This window comes from Camelus bactrianus, chromosome 34 (genome assembly GCF_048773025.1).
Source record: "Camelus bactrianus isolate YW-2024 breed Bactrian camel chromosome 34, ASM4877302v1, whole genome shotgun sequence".
NCBI classification, from domain to species: Eukaryota; Metazoa; Chordata; class Mammalia; order Artiodactyla; family Camelidae; genus Camelus; species Camelus bactrianus.
Window position 1 is genome coordinate 19,455,417 of NC_133572.1, and position 15,937 is coordinate 19,471,353.

Consider the following 15,937-nt stretch of genomic DNA (forward strand, 5'->3'; position numbering starts at 1 on the left):
GCTTATCATTTTTACTAGGATTAAATATAGTAATTATTTTATTAAGTTTGCTTATATGAACTTTCTAAAAATGAATATATTTGATTAATTATCTTTATTACAGTCATAATTTTTTTTTCCCAAGTAGCAGGCTGGGATAATACATCAGTCTACCACAAATGTCCCAAACCCAAGTTTTCCCCATTCTTAGGAACAGAAGCCCTTTCTTACAGGAGGAACAGTCCTGTCAATAATAGTTCGGAAGATCTCCATCCACGCTGTCATGGTCTGGTTATTGACCAGCTGAAGAGGCAATGCATACTGAAAATAAAAGAATAACAATATCAGACAATAATTTCTCCCCTCCAAAAACTCAGTAAATTTACCTACATTGAAAAGTTGAAATATATGAAATGGCTAACATTTGACCATGAAAATAGTAATATCAGATGGTTCAGCCTAAACTCTAACTTAAAATAGGTCTATAAGCCTATGTATATAAATTAAATGTTTAAAACCTAGACATACATGCCACAAATTATTTCTCTGGGCTGATTTTTTTAAGTAAAAGTAATAATAATAATACAGTAAGGAATCATTTATTCAGCAGGAGACTCTAGATAAGCAATTTTTTTTTATCATTTACCCCTTTGTGTGTCAAACTTTTCATTTTGCCAGCTTTATTGAGATATAATTGCTATATACCATTATGTAAGGTTAATGTATACATGATGATTTGATACACATTATGAAATTATTATGATAAGGTAACATATTACCTCATATAATTATCTTTTTTCAAGATATAGTTCATTTACAATATTCTATCAGTTTCAGGTGTACAACATAGCGATTTAATATTTTTACAAGTTATATTCCATTTAAAGTTATTACAAAATAGCTAATTTCCCTGTGCTGTACAATATATCTTTTACTTATTTATTTCATACATAGTAGTATCTTTTAATCCCATACCCCTATCTTGACCTTCCCCTCTTCCTTCTCCCAATTGTTAACCACTAGTTTGTTCTCTATATCCATTAATCTATTTCTGTTTTGTTATATATATTCGTTTTATTTTTTTAGATTCCACATATAAGTAATGATACAGAGTATTTGTCTTTCTCTGTCTGACTTACTTCACTAAGCATAATACACTCTAGGTTCATCTACTGCTGCAAATGGCAGGTTTTCATTTTTTATGACTGAGTAATATTCCGTTGTATATATATACTACATCTTCTTTCTTCATTCATCTATTGACAGGCACTTAGGTTGCCTCCAGGTCTTGGTTATTGTAAATAACACTGTTATTAACACTGGGGTGCATGTATCTTTTCAATTTAGTATTTTTGTTTTTCCAGAATATACCCAGCAGTGTAATTGCTGGATCATATGGCAGTTCTATTTTTAGGTTTTTGAGAAATCTCCGTACTGTTTTCCATAGTGGTTGCACCAACTTACTTTTCCACCAACAGTGTATAACAGTTCCCTTTTCTCTGCATCCTCACCAACATTTATTGTTTGTAGACTTTTTGATGATAGCCATCCCCGGCAGGTGTGTGGTGATATCTCATTGCAGTTTTGATTTGCATTTCTCTGATAATTAGTGATGTTGAGCATTTTTTCACGTGCCTGTTGGCGATCTGTACATCGTCTTTTGGAAAAATGTCTATTCACATCTTCTGCCCATTTTTTAATTGGGTTGTTTGTTTTTTAGATATTGACTTGTATGAGCTGTTTATATACTTTGCATATTAACCTCTTATCTGTTATATCATTCGCAAATATTTTCTCCCATTTAGTAGGTTCCTTTTTTGTTTTGCCAATGGTTCCCTTGTTTGTCTAAAAGCTCTTAAGGTTAATTAAATCCCATTTGTTTATTTTTGCTTTTATTTCCTTGTCTTAAGGAGACAGATCCAAAAAAATACTGCTATGATATATGTCACAGAGTGTTCTGCTTATTTTCCTAGGAGTTTTATGGTTTCTGGTCTTACATTGAGGTCTTTAATCCATTTTGAGTTTATTTTTGTATATGGTGTGAGGAAATGCTCTCATCTCATTTGTTCACATGCAGCTATCCAGTTTTCCCAGCACCACTTATCAAAGAGACTGTCTTTTCTCCATTGTATATTCTTGCTTCCTTTGTCAAAGATTAATTGACCATAAGTGTGTGGGTTTATTTCTGGACTCTCTATCGTGTTCCATTGATCTATGTGCCTGCTTTTGTGCCAGTACCATACTGTTTTAATTACTAAAGCTTTGTAGTATAGTCTGAAGTCAGGGAGCATGATGATGCCTGCAGCTTTGTTCTTTTTTCTCTAGACTGCTTTGGCAATTCAGGGTCTTTTGTGGTTCCATGTAAATTTTAGGATTATTTGTTCTAGTTCTGTGAAAAATGTCATTTGTATTTTGATAGGGATTGCATTAAATCTACAGACTGCTTTGGGCAATATGGACATTTTAACAATATTAACTCTTCCAATCCAAGAACATGGGTTATCTTTCCATTTCTTTGTATTGCTTTCAAATCCCTTCATCAGTGTTTTACAGTTTTCAGAGTATGTGTCTTTCACCTCCTTGGTTAAGTTTATTCCTATATATTTTATTCTTTGGATGCAATTGTAAATGGGACTGTCTCCTTAATTTCTCTTTTCATCATTATCTTTTTTTGTGGTGGGAACTCCTTTTAATGCCTTTAATGAAAATCTCTACTTCATGAAACACTCAAGAAACATTTCTTCCCAGCACTTTCCTCTACACTGTGGCACGATATCACGGTCCACTGTATCACACAGTGCGGATTCCACCCCACACTACACCGTGAGCTACGGGAGATGAGGCACAGTGCCTCTGCATCCCTGCATTCCAAAACCTGCTACATGCTGAGGACCTAATGGAAGTAAGAGACATAGTCCCTGTCTTCACAAAGCCTACACTCTAGCTGGGGAAACACACATTTAAACAAGGAATTACAATATGGTGTGATGAACAGTACAAATAAAAGCAGCACCGTGTTGATAAAGGCACCCAGGAGGACCACCTAATACAGCCTGGTAATATCAGAGACAACTTCCCAGACGAAGTGTTATGCAAGCCAAGTCCTAGAGAAAGCACACAGCGACCGGGGCATAAAGGGGAAGGAGAGTCTCAGGCTAAAACACGGGACCATCAAGGCTTTCCTGCATGACTGATGTGTAAGGTACAAAGCTAAGTATGGCATAAGAAGAGGCGGGAGACGAAGGAGTCTATAGCCCACGCGAAGAAGTTCACACTTTGTTCTAAGGGCGGTGGGGGGTCAGTCAGCCTTAAGCTGGGGAACAGAGGAGGAGCAGACTCAGGGCTAGGAGAAAGTGACAATCAGTTTCTTTTTCGACAAAACAGTTCTGAAGTATGTATGGCACGTTCAAGTGCCCTGTACACAATAAATATCTAATAAATGCCTAGACAAAGTCAATTACAGCATACTTTTCAAAACATACATTTTTCTGCCTCTTCCCAAATTGTCAATCACTTTTACTTACATTATCACTGTATCTGTGCCTCTTAAAACCTTCTCAATTTCTGCTTCCAGGATTCCCAGCTGAAGAGTATTACTACAGTAGCATGTAATTACCAAAATGGTCTAAAATGTTGAGGGTTTTTTCACTGTTTTTTTCAGGCTTTTAATACATGTTGAGAAAACAAAAAATTTTAGATTTTGCCCCCTTAGCAAATCAAGGTAGAGGCTTTAGGAAGACTGTTTCATCAGCCTCTGTTTAACTTCCTGATTCCTGGCTATGCTTCTCACAATGGAAGAGAAAGTCTGGCCTCCGAATAAATGAGGCATTACTACATCCAATGGCAAAATATCTCACTGAATAAAAAATGTTTGCGTCAAAGTGATTCTCCTGAGGAGGACGTCTGAACAGAAAAACAAAAACACATCTTTTCTTGGATGTGCTTCCTTCCTGCTTCCCCATCTCCCAAAAAAGGCTGAACTGAAAAAAATAAAGTCTTCCTTGGACTGTCACTACTAAAAGTTTAAAAGATGAGGCTAAAAATATAAATCTTTATTAAAGTGAAATATTCTGAAAGTACAAAGTACAAAGGTACTTAGGACAGACGGAAGCCAAGAACAAAACCAGACAATTGTGGCTCCCTAGCTTGACAAAACTACCCTCTTGCCATGAAGAATTTAACTGGAAAGCAAGAAATGGGGCTTTAATTCATCATCAAAGAGTTTAAACTGACAACAATTATTCTTTCTTCACCCCGAGCTAAATAATTTACCCAAGCCTTTCAAGGATTAAATTTTAAAGATTTGTATATTTAAAAATTCCATCTGTATCTTCTCTAATTATTTTTTAGATTCCCATATTAATGTCCTTTATAGCTTTCAGATAATAAGAAGTATTTTAAATAAAGGTAAATGAGGCACTGAATCTTAGTTTTCAGCTTTAAAGTGGATCAAATGCAAAGAAACTACCATCAGTATAATTAATTACCCAATTAAAAAAGGAACTCCCTTCTTTTCCATCCTCCTCTCCTTAATCGTACCTAATCTACAGGCAGAGTGCTGTGGAAACATTAGTCAAATCATCAGGTTTTAGGGCAGTTAACTACCCCGTTTCTTCCATACCAGGCTTCAGACAGTGGAGCGGCCTGTGGACACTGAATCTCAGCCCTGCCACTTCAGTAACCTGACAGTTAAGCTGACTTCTGTTAGCCTGATCTCTCATAAGGAGTTTTTAGAAGAAATATATGTGAGATTATATAACATGTGATTTTTAACAATGACTGACACTTACCTCTGAATACTTTCTATGTGTCAGGCAGAGATACAAGCCACCCTGTTTGTCTTTTGCTATAGAAACTTACCTGAACAAGTGCATAGAAGATTTTCAGAATCTGTTTCTGTAGTAATACAGAATAATGTGAGGAATCAGGAAGAAGCTGCATGATTTGTTGCTGAATACGAGGCAGAAATATTTGCATTGCTGCTATAAGAGGTTCTCTTTCCTCTGCTTTCTTATATCTATGTGAGCAAAGACAAAAAGAGAGAAAAATAATTTCTGCCCCACAAAACAGCTTAAACAATGACTGAAAAATCTATTTTTTTATACTAAAATGATAACATTCTAAACACTGGCTTACATTTTCTGTTTGGACTGTGAGAATACAGTTGAAAGAAACTTTGAAAGAGCATATCCATGTTTTAAGCAGAATACCTAAAATCTTTCTACAAAGACTTAGACTAGTTTAAAAGAATCCAAGGCAGTTTTGCAATTTTCCTACACGAATTTCTCTAGAACTTAAATTAATCTTCATCACACCGCAATCCTTCCTATAAAATACAAGTTGATATACCAGTTTAAATAGACATTCCTACTATGTAATTAACGCAGGAAAAAAAATTTCTTCATCTACTATCCTACATTTTAAAATAGTTTACAAAGTTATGAGCTCTCAGATCACTTTAATAAGTCTGTAACAGTCTCTAAAAATTATTTTTAGAAGAATGCTACAGGACTTTGCATGCAGGAGAAGGAGTACCCTTAGAAACTAAAAAACAATGTTATTAAATGTGACGCTAGTCCCACACCCCCCAAGCAACTTACATGGAAGAGAAAGTCACTAGCAAAGAAACGCGAACATTTTCTATCTTGCGCCCAAACGGCAAGTTTACTTAATAATGTGCTCACTTGAAGACAAATGTTAAGGTACCTCTACAACAGAGTTTCCGAGGCAAGGTGTTAATAAATGGTCCTCTGAAACTAATAAACTAATAAGTTTGAGAAACACTGCAGATCATGTCAGTGCCTTAGAGATTCGTAACGTACATTAGCAGATTCAAGATTCTCTGAAAAACTGTAGTAAATAAACATGTTTAACTAAGTTTAACCCAACATTTCCCAGACTAATCTGATTTTGTAACACCCATAACAGATCCCTCAATGCAATGTAATTTTTTTCTAAGTAACACGAGGCTGGTATCTTCAGCCAGTAGAAATCAACTTACTCATATGTCTTCACCAGTTGATACAGACATAATAAACTGCCAAGCCAGCTTCCACTGCTCTGTGACTGCAAGTAATAGTCTATCTTGTCCACTACCGCTGGCCAGTGACCAGGGAAATCGTATTTAATGATGGCACGGAGACACATTGTTAACTGGACTCTATAAAGTGGGGGAAAAAAGTCCAAAATCTAAGTAGTTATAAATACCAGGTTTCAGAGACCTCCAATATTTTACACAAAAGCACTCTGATTCCTATTTACCTACATTATATAGTTATTTATCTGGGGTTGGGGGAAAGGAGCAGTCCTATAAAGAAAAACCTCCTCAATAGCTCAAACTTACTGAAAACAAACAAAATGGGTAATTGCCTAAAATAAATGAAACCTCTCAAATGGTCTTATCCTAAATAAAGCTTTGTTTGTCAAAAAAAATGAATTTAAACATAAATTCATAAAATTAAAAAAAAAAAAAAAGACAATGAATCCACCCCAGCACTATAAAATTTTCCAACTTGCTGTATTTTGTATTTTGGTTATCACATGCTAAGGAGGACAGAAAACCAAAAAAGTATTTTAGCAATTTCAACTGGACAGACTTAGCCTAAAAATGGTCAAAAAAAGTAAAATGGAGGCATACAAAACACCAGGAAGTGCCTCTGTGAACCAAAGGCTTGAACCGCTCAGTTCCCAGCCACACAGTTATTTTGCACTTATCAAAGCTTCCTGAGATCCTAATTTTTGTACTTCGAGGTATAAGGAACAAGCATTAATTGGCAATTCCTGAAGAGGAAAGCTAAGAGCTATTTCCAAAGAAATAAAGAAAAAAGCAACAGGAAAGACTACAGCAGGAAAAAAAAAAAAAAGAAAAGAGAAAGAAATGCCTTTAATAAAACCACAAAGTTAAGTGATAAAAGATATGATCTCATAACACCTAGGTCCGTAATAATTTCCTCAACTGGATCCCAACTATATTGGGAGAGAAAAATTAAGTGAGGGAAAAAAAATGCCTCTTCTATAAACTATCAGTGTGTCCTGACATGGTCACCTGCCAGTGGTTAGAAAGTGAATCCTGCTAAATTAGGATTCCACAGTGCCAAAAAAAAAAAAAAAGTATGTGTCAATTAAACAACCAATAACTTAAATTCACTGAAATGAAACAAACTTAAAAATAATGCCTGGTGGGGTTGGGGGGTGGGGGAGGGTATAGCTCAAGCGGCAGAGTGCACGCTTAGCACGCATGAGGTCCTGGGTTTAATCCCCAGTACCTCCTCCAAATACAAATAAATAAACCCAATTCCCCACCCCATAAAGAAAAAAAGAGGAAAAAAAATAATGCCTTTTCCTATGTTACCAAATCTATTTGCAAAAGATCCTTTGCAATACTCTTAAATAAGCTTCGAGACTATTTCTTCAAGAGTGGTTACAGTTAAGCCTTCAGGACATAAAAGGAACAAAGCCACAAAGAATTGCCTCATAATAAAGATAAAGACAGAGATCTTGTGCCACCAGCAGCTGTGCCTAAACAACACATAGGTCTTATTTGTATTCAATAAAACTGAAGCTTTTCATTTTTTTAACTCATCTTCAGGTTGACCCTCTTAATCCTTTCCCATCCCAAGCTAAGCAAGGGACGACTATCAAAAGACATTGCTTTGCTTGCAAGATTCAGAGGGATCCGAAAATGTAAAGATTTTGACAAGAAATGGATACGTGATGGTACCAGAGGGAAGCCAGTGGCAGACTGGCATTTGGGCAAAGAGAATAATGACGATTTTCTTTCATCAGTACACCTATTCTCTCCTCTTTGCAAAACAGCTGCACAAACAGTTAAATGTTTGTCCTCCTTCCTCTCTGTTCCCCTCACACCCTTCCCTTTCTACTGCTTATGTCACATGGACACTGTACACTCAGGGATAAACTTATACCCAGTCTCTTGAAGTTAAACAATTTCGTTCCCCTACCTTAGTTTCGTCTACTCCCCTCCTCCACTTTCAAAAGAAACCTGATCACTTGCTCATGTTGAAAAAAAATGTGTTTCTCCTATTTTAAGACTGCAGAATTTTTATGACTCTCCAGCTGTGCCGTCCGATAGGGGCAGGTGCACACTGGAATTTAACCAAAGTTAAAGTAAAAATTCAGCTCCTCAGTCACAATCGCCACATCTCAAGTACTCAGTAGCCATCTATGCCACGTGGCTACATGCTGGACAGTGCTGATTTAGAAGATTGCTGTCACTGCAGAAAGTTACATTGGACAGTGCTGCTCCACAGTGTCCAATCTAAATTTGAAAAACCAGGGACAGCTCTTCTAGTTTATACTTACTCTATCCTGTCCTCTTCAAAGGAAAAAACGCTCAGCTCATAAAAATGAATAAAACGATAGGTAAAGTGTTACAAAAAGTGGTAGATTAAAAACTCCCAGAAGTCAACTTCCCTGTATCAGGGAAATGAAAAGCAGATAGTAAAAAGTCAGGAGATCGTAACCAAGAACGTAGGTTATTTACGTAGCGGGGGTTTACACAACAATTTTAGTTAAGTTATGATTTTTGCTTTAACTTTTTGTGACAACCAATAGCAACTAAATATTTTCCAAAACATTTTGAGGCAAAGAATTACAAATGCAAAAACAAATAGCTAAAACTATTTTCTTTGAGTGCCTACCTTCCTTACTTCATCTCATTTAAAAAAACAAACTTGAGGCTAATGATTAAATCCAACCTCCCGTAACCATATATTTTGTGCTTCCGACTTATCACGTAGATACAGTATAGTGTACCTCACTAGATCTGGAGATCGAATTATTCCTTCCACAATATTATCACGTATTTGCTGGCGATCGTTTTCATGAATGTTGAATGGAAATATTGCTTCTCCCGGTGGAGGTTCCCGGTCCGGCCAGTACTGTGTCACCATATTCTTCAAGTAAATGGCAGCTAAGTTAGAGGAAAAAATGCTGATTGTAGCAGTATCGAAAAGACAGCTTTCATGCAGCTTTACAGAGCATGAAAGACTAAACCCTTCAATGCCAAAGAGGATACCCAGCAAAAATGGAAACTTTTAGTTATAAATAGCCAAGTGACGAAGGGAAAAGGGATGAGAACTTAAAGTTTCTCTTTAGCTAATGCAGAAGCAAGTCTAAGCAGAAAATGTTTCATTAAATCCAGCTCCAGAGTTTACAGGACAGAAAAATGGTCTAGGAACTCAAGTATGTATTGTTAGACTAAACACAATGAATGAATGAAGAGTCTAAATGAAACTCTACTAAATGTACTTTGAGATCTTAAAACAAATGCTGTTCGTAATGCCTAATACTGAACTGTTAACAGGTGAATTTCTACTGTCCTTCATGCAGACTGCCTGTTTTGTTTTTCTTTCACTGGCTACTATACTATCATTTTGAAATTTTTATCTAACCCTTTTGAAATATTTACCACTTCTAAATATAAATAATAGGGAAAAGACATCAGTCTTCAAATATTCCTGGAAAAATCTCGGGAAATTTCGTATCTGTTTATTTCTATCAAAATACATAGTCAATGATTTCGTTCCTATTCTTTTTAATCATCTTCATCATTTACCAAAAGACTTCTGAAAGAAACAAGCTGACATACTGCTACAGGGTTTTGACAGGGAATGTGAAGCTTTCTAACCATCCCAGCGGAACACTGAATGTAAATACTCACTTATAATGTCAGATTCCTGGGGCATCTTTGTATTTTAATAATAGATTAAATAGAAAATGTATAAATGGCATCTGAATTTAGGGTAGTTATAATGTAGAACTCTGCACAGTGTATCTCAGACTGTATGATAAAATGGATGCTCTAAAACACGCAGGTCCTAATAAATTAGGAAATGATCAACTGCCAAACACACTCTGTCCTATGGCTAACAGATTTGAAATCTACATAAATTACGAAGAAAAAAATTGCCTTTAAGCGCTATTTACATTTTATATCAAAACTTAATTACCAAAAGTATTAACTTTCAAAGTTGTATAGGGTTGGTGAGGACATGGAGAACACAGCATTCTAATGTACTGTTAATAGAAAAAGCAAGCAAATGTTCCTTGGTGATAAGATTCAAAATTCTAAATGTTAATATGGTTAATATCACTGACCTAGCATTTCCATTTGTTATAGTTTACTCTATGAAAATAGTCCCACAAGTATCTAGAGAGAGATGTTCAAGGATGTTCATTTTTGTATTGCCTTTATCAAGAACAACCAAAGAAAGCGTTACAACTGATGAACCGGGGGAGGGTACAGCTCAGTGGTGGAGTGTGTGCTTAGCAAGCATGAGATCTTGGGTTCAATCCTCAGTCCCTCCATTAAAAATAAATAAACTTCAAAAAAAAAAGAAAAGAACAAATAAAGGGACAATAAAAGAAATGTCCATCAATATCAGATTGCTTAAATAAACATTGGTAGTTCTCATACAAAGAAATACCGAATAATTGTTTCAAAGAATGAAGTATATGTACGTACACTGACAGAAAAATCCCCCAAAGGCACATGGTTAAATGAAAAAAAAAAAAAAGAAATTATAACACAAACAGACTTTTGTTACTTTTTAAAACCAGTATATCTACAGAAAAAAAAAAAAAAAAGAATTAGGGAACCATGAACCAAAGTTGACAGCAGCTATCTCTGGGGGTGAGATTAAGAGCAATCTAACAGTACAAATTTTGGTTTTCTATAACGTTTACATGTCATATAAAGAAGATGTATTAATTTAAAAATTGCTGTAAAATCTTTAAAAAATACTATGTCCACAAAGCTTTACAGGAATTTCACAACAGCCCTATAAACACTTAGGTTATTAAAGCAGGCTCACTTTAGCAAAATGCAGTTTCAAAACAGCACTATTTTATAAAGCAAAGATTAAATTGAGAGTTGTGGTTTCAAAAAACTTACACAGAAGTCTTATAAATCTTATTAAAGTAAAAAATAATTCCAACATTAATGTTTTTCCATGGGTTTTCCTTATTTTAACCACAAAGGAATCATTTAGGAAACATACACATTGCTATAAATATTTTTCCAAAGCTCAATGATTTCTTACGTTGTATTCTATTCAAGTAAAACTACACACTTTTATCAGTGTGTTGAGTATAAAATTTCTATAAAATTGTTCATCTATTTTTCTACCTGAACACATGGAAAGACTAATTCCTCTATTGTTAATGATGGTCATTTCTGAGTGATAAATGCCAGGTAATTTTTTTTCCTTTTTTCTTTGTATTCTCTAGTATTGTCAAAATTATTTATGAATACTTGTCACATAATTTTTTAAAGTCTCTTTAATTATATATTTTTAAATTAGCTAGTGTCATTTTACCCCCTTTATCCTGAAATTATTCTCTTTTTAGGACTCAAGATGCTCCAAAGCTTTCTCCATTTTTTCACCTTCTGGGTTTTAATGATGAGCTTATAAAAAAAAAAGCAAAAGAAGAACAATACACAACATCAGGGAACTACCCTAAGACTCAAAAGTAAGTTTCATGTTTATAACTACAGTCCTGCTCCCCAGTCACGTGGTTAGGAACACCTGTGTGGTACATTACCTCCGTGATCTGAGGCATGAATGGAGCGGAACTCACATAAACAAGTTCATGGTCTCAGTCTGTGGGCCCAAAGGCAAGGCCACCAGGAATCATAAACAATTAGGGAGAGAAAGCCATTAAAATTGGGAAAGCTAAGGGGAAAGGTGACAGAGTTACAGAGGTAAGGAATTGTAGCTGGAAGGGAGGGGAGGAAAGAAAAGGCTGGGGAAGATTTAAAGGCTCTAAATTTCCTGGAAAAAAGAGGGTTTTTAAGCTGTTAGAAATACTTCATGTGTGCGTCCAATGTTTTCAAAGAAAGCAGATATTTAGAGTTAAAATAAAATTCTAGTTCTTTTACTCATAAATAAATTTACAAAAGATAGAAAACCAACTCACCTGCCTGGCGTACTGGAAATTCCACATGATCAGAGACTATAATCCGAAGTAAACTGGGGGCAAAATTGATAATCTTGTAAGACTGAAATTACAAAGAAATATTTTATAAAAAATAGGGCAATATAAATGAATAACTATTAGCACCTGTTACTGAACACATTACTGTGCAAATAAAATAAAAACGTTTAAAGTGAGAGAAACTCTCAGCAAAATAAAGATTACCAAAACACTTCATGTCAAAAAAATGTATTTAGACTAAACTCATGAATAAAGGAGTATGAACATTTGTATGGTGGGGTTTTGTTTTGTTTTGTTTTGTTTTTTTGGATGTATGTCGTCAAAATGCTTCCCAGAAAGGGTGTAGCAATTTACACTTCCAACAGCAGTATGTGAGTGTGTCCCTCTATCCAGTATAGCGGCTAGCACTATCGTTCCTTTGAAACTTTTAAACTTTATTCATATTTTATATTACATTTCTTCTAGCTTGAATTTTTTTCCTGTTTGTTGGCTGTTTTCTTCTACACTTTCTTTATTTCTCTTACCCTTCTGTAAACGGAGTATTTGTTTTATTCTTAATAAATTCTGGGAGCTATTTATGAATTTAAAATCTCAACTATTTATTTGACTTATACATAGCAACTGTTTCTTTCCAGCTTATGTGGCCTTCAATTTTGTTTATGGTATTTTTGACAAACAGAAAACAGGAAATCCAACACAGGAAAATGGACAATAGCTGTTCGTGTGCTACAGAGCGGCATCAGTCCAGACTGGACAGTGTGCCTCACAAGACGGTGTGGAGAGCTGTCATCACCAGCCGCCCTCTGATGCCAGAGCATCTTTTAAACTTAACGATGCCCAAGTGAGCCCATGCTGATGAATTGCCTGCTGCTGGGTTGTTTCTCCCTACAGACAAGTTCTACTTTGACCTAATCCTGAGTTTGGCCATGATGACTTTAGAAGCAAAAAAAAAAAAAAAAAAAAAAAGAAGGAGAGGGCGCAGCCCATTCTTTCTGACCATATTTAGATGTCTAGTACCTGGACCATATTACAGGCCTGCCACATTCCCAGAGCTTACACTTAGCCTTGCCTGCTGATATTTCCAGAAAAGACTCAAACTCTCAGTGCGGCCAAAGCCAGACAACGATGCAGCATCTGTTCTGCCTCCCTCCTCCCAGGAGCCAGGCCCTACGGTGGCATCCGTTCTGGTACACCGCGAGGTTTCTGCATACCACTCCGTGTTTTAATTTACCACCTTTCCTGTTCATTTATTTACAACAGCATTTATTAAGATAAATGGTTGACCAAAAAAATTGGAAAAATGGGCATCTTTAAAATATTGATCCTTTCCATCCAAGAAATTATGCTTCCCAAATCTTTCTATATCCTGAGTAAAATGGTGAATTATTTTATGACTGTTCTTCCTTTCACCCTGTATAAACCTCAAAATCTTAAATTTGTTGTGTATGAAGTAAATTCTTTATCCATAATTGAAACCACCAGAATTTTAAAGTAGTTTTTTAAAATATGGATTTCTTTTAACAGCAGTTTACAGGAGCCAAAATTAGTATAGAACAGGAATTCACTGTACTTCAATTTAAAAAAAAAATTATATATATATATATATAAAAGAGGGAACTATATTTAATATCTTGTAATAACCTATAATGAAAAAGAATCTGAAAACAAATACATAATGTGTATGTATGACTGAAACATTATGTTCTACAGCAGAAATTGACACAACATTGTAAACTGACTATACTTCAGTTGAAAAAAAGAAAGAAATTAACATAGATTTAGCCCAATCTTCTATACCTTCCACATTTACATTATTATAAATAACTCATGTTTATAACTTGAGATACTGGAAAATCCTCTAGTGAATCAAACATTAAGACATCTATATAGTTTAGTTCTAATCTACATAGCTTAGTTACTTATTCACCTAAACACAAAATAACCTTTACACTTAGAATAATACTACTTATTTGAAAGCCGTTAGAGTAGGGACTCCTTTTATTTCAACATTGTTGCCAGTGTACACATTTTGGAACTCTCTCTTCACAACTGGTTGCCATTTCAAAGAACTTATACAACTTTTTGTCTCCTCCTTTCAGTCTTGGTTCGATCAATGTTAATCTGACCAGCTAAAACATTCAGTGGTAAATTCAGATATATTCTCACACTATTTTCCTTATGAATATTTATCCAACTTCCTTTTCCACCTTGGGCTTTAAGTTCCTAAGAAAAGAAGAAGAAAAAGACATCTCTCAAATTCTTGAAGATACTTACTTAGTGAAGTATTCTGAAAATAAAGAGTTTCCTTGCATAGCTAAATTCTGCACTTTATCAGAACTTCTTTAAAGCAAAGACCCTATGTTTTCTCATTCTCGGCCTCGCTGCTCCCTTGACATTCACTCTTCTTATCCTCCAATGTGCCAAGTTGAGGGCCTTTACTGAACTTGATCTTCCCTCTGCTCCTCTCCCAGTTCTTCATCTGGTTCACTTTGTCACAACATCTAAGCCTCTGCTCAGTGTCATTCTTCAGAAAAAGACCACCTACTGATATATCTCAACACGCTCTCTAGGGCTTTACCCTCCACAGCACTTACAAAATTATATTATTTACTTGTCTTCCACTAGAAGGCAAGCTCTATGAGAGCAGAGTCTTACACTAGTGCCTGCAAATAACTTGATAAATATATCATATAAGCAAACACTCTTAAAGGGCTAGAAAAGCACAGATTTCAAAGCTTGGCAATGAAAGTAAATATCTTGATTCCCCTACTGAGGCCATGTGGATGGAGAATGATTTGATTTATTCAAAGAAGACACTTTTCTGGATGACTTACTGGAAAGAGACATCTACCCATTCCTACTTCCCCATGCTATTGTTAAAGGGACTTCAAAGCTTAAAGACAATGACAAATGTACACAGGGTGCATTCTTAACATCCTCCGATAAAACTGAAAATGCATTTTCCCTGAGAAACAGTATCTCATATAGCAGTCAAGGAGCCAGTCACTGGAAACAGAAAGATGCTGGCTACAGAAAAAATATAGTTCCAAATAAGAATTTATCCTTTGGACAAATGTTAGCCGCTATATATAGAAATAGATTAAAAAATAAAAATAAAAAATAAAAACAATTCTGAAAGAAAAAAAATGTATCCTTTGGAACACAGGCTGTTACGTTTTGAAGCTGCCTACTCTTCTAAATGGCAATTGACAAATCAACCAGGACACTGTAGAAACTGCCCCCTCTTCCTACTCAGAGGGTATCTGCTGAGGGGGGACCTAAACTAAAATAAATTAACTGGACCCTCATCACTAATGGTAAGATTACCCACCTGTTTATCCAACAAAGAAGGATGTTACAGCATACAAAACTTATTTTATTATATAACCATGTAACCTTTATATATATATAACCTATATATAAAACATATACATAAAACCTATATATATAAAACATACAGGGGGGAGGGTATAGCTCAGTGGTAGAGTGCGTGCCTTGCATGCATGAGGTCCTGGGTTCAATCCCCAATACCTCCCTCAAAAAGTATAACTAAATAAACCTAATTACCTCCCCCCACCAAAAAAACCTAAAAATAAAAAAAAAATTAAACATATATATAAAACCTATATATATATAACCTGTATATATATAACCTATATATAAAACATATATATAAACATTATTAAAGGTTATGTGACATACTTTGGTCTTGTACTTACAAGCAATTTAAAAAAATACGTAGAGCATATTACAATCCAAAGTATTATACAGAATATAAATCCTAAATGAGTGACTTAGCAATAAGCTACGTTTAGAAGTTGCTGAGGGATTCGTGCTCTGCGAAGAGCTGGGCAGATATGGGGTAGAGCAGAGTGAGGCTGAAATGGATTTGGATTGAAATGCCACAAAGAAAAGGGTGGAATTGGGTCCTAACTGTCTCTTCTCGTTCTGCAGGCTTTCCCACCTACCTTTCCCACTCCCATGAAGTCAACTGCGCTTA

General features: G+C 35.3%; 1 protein-coding gene and 1 non-coding gene across 2 annotated transcripts in view; one reads left to right on the plus strand and one right to left on the minus strand.

Moving 5' to 3' along the window:
• Positions 1-15,937, minus strand: part of IPO8 (importin 8) — a 59,904-nt gene that overhangs the window by 42,071 nt on the left and 1,896 nt on the right. Inside the window, exons 2-6 of the mRNA XM_074357636.1 lie at positions 11,920-12,001; positions 8,755-8,911; positions 5,981-6,139; positions 4,840-4,996; positions 211-300 (exon numbers count right to left, since the gene is read on the minus strand). Coding sequence (XP_074213737.1) covers positions 211-300; positions 4,840-4,996; positions 5,981-6,139; positions 8,755-8,911; positions 11,920-12,001 — 645 coding nt within the window. The remainder of the gene's footprint in view (positions 1-210; positions 301-4,839; positions 4,997-5,980; positions 6,140-8,754; positions 8,912-11,919; positions 12,002-15,937) is intronic.
• On the plus strand, positions 15,401-15,473 carry TRNAA-UGC (transfer RNA alanine (anticodon UGC)). Its single transcript has one exon. It is a non-coding gene; the product is annotated as a tRNA-Ala (tRNA).